The sequence below is a fragment of the Drosophila teissieri genome, chromosome 3R (assembly GCF_016746235.2).
Source record: "Drosophila teissieri strain GT53w chromosome 3R, Prin_Dtei_1.1, whole genome shotgun sequence".
NCBI classification, from domain to species: domain Eukaryota; kingdom Metazoa; phylum Arthropoda; class Insecta; order Diptera; family Drosophilidae; genus Drosophila; species Drosophila teissieri.
In genome coordinates this window covers 24,149,188-24,159,579 of record NC_053032.1, presented here as the reverse complement: position 1 = coordinate 24,159,579, position 10,392 = coordinate 24,149,188, and the positions used below count along the sequence as shown (strand labels likewise).

At 45.4% G+C, this 10,392-nt stretch overlaps 3 protein-coding genes across 6 annotated transcripts; 1 reads left to right on the top strand and 2 right to left on the bottom strand.

Annotated features, from left to right (window-relative positions):
* Positions 1–2,548: 2,548 nt before the first annotated feature.
* LOC122621066 (transmembrane protein 179) lies at positions 2,549–3,936 on the bottom strand. Its single transcript, XM_043798803.1, has 4 exons — positions 3,749–3,936; positions 3,539–3,682; positions 3,228–3,471; positions 2,549–3,017 (listed from the first exon to the last, which is right to left on the bottom strand). Exons 1-4 carry the CDS (start codon positions 3,856–3,858, stop codon positions 2,814–2,816), a joined length of 702 nt encoding a protein of 233 aa, XP_043654738.1. The 5' UTR covers positions 3,859–3,936; the 3' UTR covers positions 2,549–2,813.
* A 46-nt stretch (positions 3,937–3,982) lies between these two features.
* On the top strand, positions 3,983–6,108 carry LOC122619138 (uncharacterized protein CG5902). 3 transcript variants are annotated; one of them, XM_043795881.1, is made up of 3 exons: positions 3,983–4,088; positions 4,405–4,583; positions 4,639–6,108. In XM_043795881.1, exon 3 carries the CDS (start codon positions 4,800–4,802, stop codon positions 5,529–5,531), a length of 732 nt encoding a protein of 243 aa, XP_043651816.1. In that variant the 5' UTR covers positions 3,983–4,088; positions 4,405–4,583; positions 4,639–4,799; the 3' UTR covers positions 5,532–6,108. The 3 variants fall into 3 exon arrangements, with proteins under 3 accessions (XP_043651816.1, XP_043651818.1, XP_043651817.1); XM_043795883.1 differs by lacking the exon at positions 3,983–4,088 and adding an exon at positions 4,153–4,319 and having other exon boundaries at positions 4,642–6,108; XM_043795882.1 differs by lacking the exon at positions 3,983–4,088 and adding an exon at positions 4,153–4,319.
* Positions 6,109–6,164: 56 nt separating this feature from the next.
* On the bottom strand, positions 6,165–10,330 carry LOC122619137 (protein UBASH3A homolog). 2 transcript variants are annotated; one of them, XM_043795879.1, is made up of 8 exons: positions 10,147–10,330; positions 9,763–10,003; positions 9,512–9,707; positions 9,227–9,328; positions 8,504–8,673; positions 8,133–8,445; positions 7,132–8,013; positions 6,165–7,070 (listed from the first exon to the last, which is right to left on the bottom strand). In XM_043795879.1, the coding sequence occupies exons 1-8, from the start codon at positions 10,257–10,259 to the stop codon at positions 6,832–6,834; spliced, it is 2,256 nt and encodes a 751-aa protein (XP_043651814.1). In that variant the 5' UTR covers positions 10,260–10,330; the 3' UTR covers positions 6,165–6,831. The 2 variants fall into 2 exon arrangements, with proteins under 2 accessions (XP_043651814.1, XP_043651815.1); XM_043795880.1 differs by lacking the exon at positions 9,227–9,328.
* Between the last annotated feature and the right edge of the window lie 62 nt (positions 10,331–10,392).

The window sequence follows — 10,392 nt, the reverse complement described above, 5'->3', positions numbered from 1 at the left end:
CAAAATGAAATCAAAGAACTAATGCTATGTATTACCAAAGTAGGTAAATAATGTTGTGTTCCAGCGAACCCCAGTGTTCCGAAACCAACGTTATAAAGGATAACAAAAAAAAAAACCCAGCCAGGTCAAGATACAAACGTACAGCAGATGCGGGAAAATTTATACGAAACTTTTTTTATGTTGTGGATCGGATCGATTCGAATCGCGATATTGAAACTTTTGAGTGGGGGAAAAAGCTGCAAATTGCATAGTTGGCTAACTACTAATTGGGACGATTAAATTGGAATCCACAGACGGGCCTAGCTCGTCCTGTGCGCCATTGAATTAAATGGGGAAAAAACACCTTTGGATTGTGCAATTGGTATGAATTTTCTCCGCTGCTGTGCGTCCACCAAAAAGAAAGAAGAACGTGAAAAACCACGAGAAATAGGAAAATGCATTTTTTCGAGCGTAGGCAATGGCATCGCAAGTATTTCACCTGCATTTGTCTAAAACAAGAAACCAAAAAAAAAAAATGAAAGAAAAAACGAAAAAAAAAACCAACTTATTTTGGATATCAAATCCGCCTAGAGGAATGAGAGTACAGAGGAGACACAAAATCCGAAAAAAACTACAATTTCAACTTTAAAACGCTTATAAAGAAAACAATTTTTGAAAGTTTTATAACTAATTTTACATTACGTCTTATGTGAACGACACACCACACGCCACATGGTACTACCAACTATTTATGTATTATGTAGTGCTAGTACCAGGAGCAGTTGAGTATCGCGGGCCAGGGAAGGGTCGAGTGCGGATCCCTTGCCCCAGCGGCTATTCGCCTGCGCACTCGGCCCATCCCTGGCACACTACACAAAGCGACGGCGTGGCCCAGTTGGGTGCGGGAATAGCCGGATCCGGCCATCAAAGAACCGGATAAACCATTGAGGGCGGGACGCACTCGGCTGCAGGTCCGCCGCCCAAACAAGGTCACACCGAGAGACACATGTCCACGAACAGACCAGAGTTTTTCCCGCCATCCATCAGACACGCACTGCCATGGAAAGGTCACGGAAATCGCATGGCAGTGCTCACCAAAATCCAAATTCAAGCCCAATCTGTCCTGGCTCCGCCCCCCTCGATTCCCGATGCGGATTAGTGGGGGGTGGGGTGTGGGGCGGACGGGTGGGAGTTTGATCTTAACACACATACACACGAAACCAAAACGAAAAACACAACCACCCTTTGCGTTCGGCAAATCACCTCCGGCTGCGATTAAGGGGCTCAGTGCCAGGGGTTAATCGGAGCACACTCGACCGATTTCCGTGACATACGTCTCTAGCCAAGTCCGGCAGAGATCGGAGGACACGCCCGACACCACCAGCCGTGGGCTATGCAATGGATTGAACGAAACATGCGCCAGAGCCAATTTTTATATTTGACCATTAAGAAAACCTATGATTTTGCTTTACGATTCGACCCACTATCATCCCAAATTGCGTAGCCCTCGGCGTCCTTTGGCGGCGCGGCGTCGTCATCCGGACCATCCTCCAGCACGCCTTCCAAAATTGGCGTTAACTGGATCGATTAGCCCCCAGCAAATTGAATCGCAGCCCGCAGGAGATTTGGTTATTATCGCCTCATTTCGTACAAAGAGAAACCGCAACAAGGAAACACTGCACATCGTTTTTTACACCCTTGCGTTATGTTTTTTGAATGTATTTAAAAACAAAAATGAAAAAAACCAAAACCAAATAATGAAAAACAAAATATGAAAACACACAAAACACTGAAAACAAAAACCAAAAATAGAATGTAAGTTTAAATAATATGCTATTCAAAGAAATCCAAAACATGATTACCCATAAAACAAAACAAAAAAAAACGCAAAAACTAAAAATACTAATTATAGTACATACATTGATGTAGTGTTAATTGTAAGATCCCAGGAAATTGTTTCATGAATGCCAGAAAACAGAAAACGATAATGAAAATGAAAAACAGAAAACCGAAACCAAACTCCAAGCAGTCGTAGATGCAGATACAGTATCGATGAGATTCAGCTGCAAAGCTACAAAGCCCGTAAATGTACAAGTAACTATTTTTCTCTATACCAAAAGTAAATCTCCACCATTTTTGCTCCACATTTAAGAAACAAACTCGGTGCAGGCAAAGATTGAATTTAGACGCAAAAATACAGCGATCAGGGCCTAAATGCCGTGCGATCAAGAAATTTTTAATTGAATTGTAACAGACTACGCAAGCAAATACGGAATTTAATATTAAATGTACAATAGCGTCGCTTTAAAGTCTATAAGAACATTTTGTTGCAATGCAAACGTGAAATCCAAACCCAAATCCGTTTGACATTACGACAAATTCGAATGACATCAACAACAAGAAAAACACACACAACACAGAAGATAACTGCAAAATAAATGTAACTGACATAACATATTGCTTTGATTATTTAATTTCGCAGGCATTGGGATCAATGGGGGAGGTTCCCAAAACGTAAGTACTTACCCGGAAGTAGTTATCTAAGCAATTTATAAATGAACGCTCTCAGTAATAATAATAATTTGGTTTTACTATATTTGTAACATGGAATATTCAATTAAATACATATATATATACAATATATCACGGAAATTGGCTTAAAACATAGAGCTAATATCATTAGTTTGTTTCGAGCTACACTACAAAGATAATGTGTGTTGCCGGCTGTCTGCCTCAATGATAAGGACGAGGACCAAATGACATACAATGATTATAACGCACGTGATGAGAAATACGTAGAGAATTACAAACTGCTGGCTGGTCACAAACGTCAACTATTTGTTCTGTTCCGAGTCCGATGAGCCGTTCGAAACGATCGGCGGGGTTGACCTGCCGTCGTACTGCTGCTGATTCACCAACCTCTGGCGCTCCAAGTACATGGATACCTTGATGTTGCGCACCTGGTGGTTGTCAATGAGTTTCAGTAGGGCGATGACGCCGATGCCAACGGAAATTGCGAATGAACCCCATGCTCCGAACTGTAAAAAAATCAGGAAATGTGTTTTAAAGAGTTAATTAAATAAATTTCCTAAGCACATCTGAATCTTTAATTTTACATGCAATTCAAAATCTTAAGATATTACGTATACGTAACTATTTGATTTTGCAAGTCACTTTGCATTCAGAAGTGCTTAAGATAGCTTTAAAACAGATAAGTTCGTTGTATTTGGTTTTATGTGTCATCTTACTTGAGTGGTTCCCATTTCAATGTAAAATCCGGAGGTGTTAATTTTCTCCGTGTCGCCATGGATAATGTTCTGACCAGCGGAAATGGCACAGGATGGGAATCTCTCGGTCATGCCATCGCACCAGACAATGAAGCCCAGGGTAATGAAAATAGCCGACAATATGGACATGGCCAGCATCCAAATGCCCAGAACGACGTCAATGAACAGAGCTATAAACGAGGCCTCCTCCTTCATGCGGGCGTATCTATTAGCCAAGGGAAATTCGCTTTTTAGATATCAAAATAGTCGAGTAATACCCACAAGATACATACCTGTATATTTGCACCACCGAAATAATGAGCAGAAAGATCCCGGTAATCAGGGGGAAGTTGCAGAAGCCATTGGATGCCCACTGGACATCAAACATGCCGTCCTCCTCCCGCCATTTGCCAGTTGTAAAAAGCAAGCAGTGGCCACTGTGGAAAATAAGAATAAAGATACTTAATAATTTACAGGGAACAAAAGGGGAACTGCGCACTTACCAGAATTGGTCCAGGTTTATAAACAATGGCACGACGATGCACAGGGACAGGATAAACAGGATGACATGGCCAGCAATCTGGCTTAGCTGCAGCACGTTGGCCAGAGCCATTTTGCTTTTGATTTAAACAAAAACAAATGATATTCAACAATATTCAGGCAAACACGGCAATGCACTTTTGGTGTTATCGATAAGCAGTGTTGGACAGCGCGCAGCAGCTACCTGTATTGGTATGCGCTATTATCGATATATACACCTAGGGGGCCTCATTCTCGTTGAGCCATCTCTAGTTCGCAACTGAACTCGTAAAAAAGTGTAAAATTTGTTTACATTGAAAAAAGGTAAAATGTTGTTCTTGCTGGGTACGTGCAGTGCTCCCTGGCTCCTAGATAAGCCAGCCAAGACAAAGGGCCGTGTGCATGTGTGGGGCGTAGCCCTTAAGCAGTGCGGGGGGTGGGGGGAACAGCCAGGGCGAACAAAGAGCAATTAATGCGATAGGAGAAGGGGGGCTTTCTCCTCCAATTTTCCCCACTTCCCCGAATTTTCCAATAGAGGCTGTTGTGAAACCTAAGGTGAAGATCGCTCGGCCAAACGAACATGGAAATCCACTCAAGAGCACCCTCCTCTATTGTCAATCTCCCACACGATCCTTTGCAGACGCAGAAGCGGACCAGCGGACGCAATTCAATGAGGTGCTTATGAGCTAACTAGCAGCAGGACGGCAGCCAAGGAACACGGGGACGAGGTCTGGATCAGCGAGCAGGGAGCCAGGAATCACAGGCTAGAGGTCAGCGCATACTGGTGGACAGCAGGTGACCTAGTTTACGCAGTAGCAGGTGAGGAAAGGCCTTGAGATTCCAGCCCAGCACTAAACACCCCAACGATTTTCAGAAGAAGATTAGAGGACTGGCGGCGGCGTTTCTGTGGCAACTCCTACTGGGGCTGTTCTGTTGTGTTAACTGAACTTAGAGCATCAACGTGCACTGCCATTAGTTGTAACCTTAATATACCTACCTAACGTAATTAGTGTACTAGTTCTGACACGGAGCAGCATGTCCAACTCCCACTACAACAACTACCAGCAGCAGCAGCCGCACTCCAGCAACGGGGATCCGGAATACCAGCACCAGCAGATGGTGCACCAGCCGCAACGGTTCTCCAATGGCCATGGCATGAAGAGTGTCGCGGTGCCAGACATGTGCCTCTTCTGCTTCGAGGTGCTTGACTGTGAGCTGAATAATGTAGATGGTCCGTCGGTTCCGGTATTCAGCAACGACGCCTACCCACTCTTTGTCACCTGGAAGATTGGGCGCGACAAGAGGCTGCGTGGCTGCATTGGTACTTTTAGTGCAATGGAACTGCACCATGGTCTGCGGGAGTACGCCTTGACCAGCGCCTTTAAGGACTCCAGATTTGCCCCTATCTCTAGGGATGAGTTGCCACGGCTTACCGTCTCGGTCTCGATTCTGCAGAACTTCGAGGAGGCTCAGGGCCACCTGGACTGGCAGCTAGGCGTCCATGGCATCCGCATCGAGTTCCTCACGGAACGCGGCTGCAAGCGCACGGCCACCTATTTGCCGCAGGTGGCCACCGAACAGGGCTGGGACCAGCTGCAGACCATTGATTCACTTCTACGGAAGGGCGGCTATCGGGCTGCTATAACTCCGGAGACAAGGAAGGCCATCAAGCTTACGCGCTACCGTTCGCAGGAGATTCAGATGCACTACAAGGAGTACCGCGAGTACCAGGAGCGTCGCGCCCAGTTCGGCAAGGTGCAGTGCTAACAATTGGACAGGACGGCGGCGAGGCGATGATCCTGGCTGAGGGCAGGCCTAATGGCCGTCGTCCTCTTGCTGCTGCTAGCTTTTCAGTTCGGCCCAGCTTGGCGGCCGCTCGCTTAATCCGAGTTATGAGTTATTACATCTCCAGCAACAATTTTAAGCCCTCAAAAATTCTCCAAAAACGCGCGTGAGATGAGCGCCTTTTACTAAATATACCATTTAATGCTTCAAATACTTAAGCGGCAGATCCGTAAGCAATTTCGAATGAGAAAAGAAGAAAAGTTTTTAAACGCTATGTTGAGACCCATTGTATTCGGATTACAATGATTGATGTTGTAGCCGCAACCTTGCTGGTTTCTCTTTAAATCAAACACACACAAACTAAAACAAAACAAGCATATATATGGGGATATATATTACCGAATCAATACAATACAAAATGCAGATATATAATTCAAGTAAAATGTTCAGCAATTATATTATAGATTTAACAACTAAACCAATTACATTACTAATTCTAATTCTATGCGCATTAAATAAAGGTCGACCCCTTCCGAGTCGCACAAGACAATGCAAAATATCGTCCGTCTTTCCTCTTAGGGATCGTGGAAGCGAAATGGAGTTTACACCTCAATGTTTTGGCATTACTCGTACACGTGTTCAATGTATTCTGTTTATTGTTCCATTATGTTGTGCGTTGTTACATGGTTTTGTACTTCTAAATCTAGTCGATAATATCGATATATGCTTGGGCTTTACGTATGGAGTAGTCTCAACAAGTTGCTAAGAAGTCTGCCTCTTGGTTAAATGGCTACAAAAAAACTGCGTTACGCAGCAAGGCTAATCAAATGATCTAACAACTAAGCTAGTAACAGGGCAAGTTAATCTATGGCTAAAGCGGCGAGCTAGCGCTCAATTAGTATAATTACTGGCATACGGTATAAATGTATATATTCAATATATAGTCAATAGATCGCATTGATTGCAATAAAGTATGAGTTCGTCGCGCTGGCTTCTCAACAAGCAGGGCAATTATAACAGATGGATTGTTTATACACCGCAGCAAAATCGCATTCCAACGCTTTGCATCATAAGTGTACATCTAAATTACTTTCAATTTGTATGGCAGTACAATCAACTTAATGCGGTGCCAATTTCTAAACAGTAAATCAATACGGATTTCAAAAAGCTAAGCAAACCAAAAATTTACGTATAGTTCCTTCAGCGTGTGATTCACGTCCAGGTCCATTCCAATCGAGTCTCAGTCTCAATGCTTGCACAGAAACTGCTCTAAGCACTGGCACTAGGTGGCCGACAAGGCGTTCCACTCAAACCGCGGATTCTTCGAGTGCGTCACCGGAAGACATTCGGGTTCAACCAGCTTCCAGACGCCGTCCACCTGTTCTACCGTTGCCAGGCTGCAGTAGGGGATCTTGTGGATGACTTGGCGCAATTCGTTCGTGCTGCGTGGAACTCCACCGGTCAGTTGCCGGGAACAAGTGTCCAGTGTGGTGGCATGGGCCACAACCAAAATATTTCCAGCTAAATTTAAAGAAAGTGTGCATTAGATAACTTTTTAAAAACCACATTTTTATAAATTTACTTGTCTGCTCCAACAGCTGCAGGATAACGTCATGGTTACGTTCATAAAACTGCTCGGTCGACTCCTTTAGGCGAGCAGTTAGCTCAGACGATGGCTGCACCGGCTCATAATCCAGATCAACCTCGTACTTGGCCTCGGTCAGCTCGTTCTTTGTCAGCCAGTCGGGTACACCACTCGGATACCAGGCCATCCACTCAAACAGACCCGGCTCCAGCTTGATTTTTTGCTTGCCCGTGAGCTTCAGCCCCTCCAGTGCACTGGTGCAAGTCTGGATGCAGCGATACGAGGGCGAACAGTAAACATGGTCGATCTGGACTTGAGCCTCAAGCAAGGCCTGACCAATAAGATTGGCCTGATAGACACCCACATTGGTCAGCGGAGAGTCATTCTGCCAGCCCTCGGGACTGTTCTTCCGACGAGGCAGCGTCTTGGGCATGTTTAGATCCTTTCGCATGTAGTTTCCAAACTCATCGAAGCAGTATGGAATCCATGTGCCAAAAGTAAAGTCGACTCTCTCGCCATGCCGCATAATGTAGATCTTTCTATTCTTGGCATGCGAGGCGTCAAGAGATCCAGGATGCAAGGAGTGGTCCGAGTGCACACTGAGTGTGTCATCTGGACGCGGAGGCTGTGCTGCCGGTGGTTCCACCAAGATCTCGTCCACCGCTTGCTTAGACACGGAAGTGGATGAAGAAGACATATTGGTCGTAATCTCGATCGTGGGCGTGTTAGGGTTGTGCTGATGGGTCAAGTTGTGACTGTTGAGCAATTGCACGGAGGGCAGTTCTAGGCAGGGCTTCAAAGTTTGTCTCAAATACTTCTCCACGCTCTGCTCGGATTCCTCAAACGATGAGCCTTCAATGATATCGGGATGTGCGGTGTCTGTTGAGGTAGGCGAAATAATAAAGCATAAGTAATTATTACATAATCATTCGATTTTTTTTTTTCTGTACTAGATCCAGAAGAGATCAACCACTTTACTTATTTAAAATGCGACTTACTGTTACGTTCCTCGGGCTCCGTAGATATACTGCGTCCGTCCACAATGTCCAGATCCTCGGCGGAAGTTAAAGAAGAGGCTACGCTCTTGGAGAGCTGGACCACACGATGCAGAGTCCAGGCGTCTGATTCGGCCGTGCGTTCGGTGTAATTGACGGGCAAATGACCTGTGCTTCCGGTCAACCAGGATATGCCTTCGGCCCAGCCGTCACTGGAACTGTCCACCACCTCGGTGTTCAAGTAGATGTAGTCGCCGATGCGGAGCTCCAGTTCATCCGTCTCGTGCGGGTTGTGTGGATAAACTACCTTCTGTACCTGCAAAATAAAAAATGGAATTATAACCCATCCTCGATCGATGATAAGGAGCTCTAACTTGTTTGGTGGCGAGCCGTGGATCGCGGGAATATAGACGGAGTTCCCAATTGGAGGCGCAGCCGGCGTCTAAGGTCTCCACGAGTGCTTTCAGTGCATTAAACTGTGCCTGCGGGAACTGGTAGGCAAGCGTCAGGTGCAGGCTCTTTACGTGTGGCTCGAGTGAAATGGCTACGGGTAGTTGGAAGCTATTAGTGGCCTTTCGCTAGGCGGAACAAACGATTACTGAATGGAAATGAATGCGGTGCTGCTTATATGCGTTTGTATCTAACACGGTGAATCGATGTTTTTGATAAGGAATTACAGTCACTTCAAGTTATCTTAGGGCAAAACCAAAAGTTATGGGTATATCAACATTTCTGCTGTTCTAGTAACGTACGATTTTTGTAGCATGACATGTAGTGACACTAATCTTAACAGTCCTCGGTTTAAATAATAAACTAAAATATTTTTCAAGCAAATGAAGCGCGGTATAAACAAATTAAATATGTGGTTTCAAAGCGGCAAGCCAAAACATCGACATACCTTGCTATATACAGCTCTTACTGATAAAAACAATTAACCACAATTAGCAGCGTCATGTTGAATTTTACCAATAGGGTGAGTAGATTAGTAAGTTATCTACCAGTGCAAGTAAATCATGCATAGAGTGATGGGAAGGTGTACTTTTGAGTGAATCAAATAGAGATGTTATTCAAACTAATGGTTTTTGCTAATGGCTTACATCGACTGCTGCGCGGAATGCAGCGGGTGCCCGATGAGACAGCACCGCACCAGGGAAAGCAGGCCACAATGGCGTCCAACTGCTCATAGGTATCGCTAATGACTGTGCAGCATAACCCAGATTATCCAGATATCCGGGTATTAGTGTGCAGGAAGAGAGGAGAACAACATAACCGTGTAAGCCACTCCGAAAAATGGAAAACCATCAACCGAATCGAACAGAACGTGAGAAAGGTAAACCAAAACAACCCAAAGAGAGTGCAACCAACAGAAGGAGAGTTCGTACTTGAGTTGGACACCTCCTTGACGTACTGCAGGGCCAGCCGTTTCAGATAGTTGGCATCCTCCTCGGCCACGAAAAAACCCATAAAGTTCTGGCTCATGTAGGGCTCCAGCTTAAGAGGACGATCCAACAAGGCGCCCGTCATGTCCACCACCTGTTTGAGCGCCTTGGACAGTTGCAGCGAGCACTCATCGGGGGCCTGCAATGTCGATTAAGGGAATAAATAAAGTCACTAGAATCCAACTTAAGCGTACCTTAAAAAACGAGACCAGGGTTATGTGGGGCACGTAGTTGTGTGCTCCATTCCAACCGCACATTTGGCGCGACTTGGCCCAGAAGTCCTCCAGCTGCTGTAGAAACGGACCCGTGGGACAGGCATATATAATGTACTCCCTGGGGGCGCACTCGTCCAGGGTGCCATCGTTGACATGGGCCAGCAACCAATCCGAGGCAATCTGGACTCCTCGATTCCCAGTTGACGCTAGAGCTTTCTCCCTGTGTAGAGATAAGCAAAAAATCAATACTCGGATTCTCTTAAACAAAACCTCTTAGTGGGTCACTCGCGCGCATAGCCTTTATGTCTTGATGGAAGCTAGAGCGGCAGGTAACCCCCAATAGACTAGGTATAGAAAACTTACGCTCTATGCCTGGGAAATCCCATTTGAAGCAATGTTTGGAGCGGAGTCAGGTGCTGTTTAGAGATGCAGATCCTCGTAGGCGTCTGGCTCTTGCGCGGCGGAAGCGTGGCCATGTCGATTATAGCCTCCTATGTAAGCCCAAGTGACCAGCGTTTAACAGCTTCCGGTTTTTCCTGGCTGTTCTATATTTTTCAGTGATAATTTCAACAAAAATAGGATACAATTCGTTAATTGGCCACAAAAAAA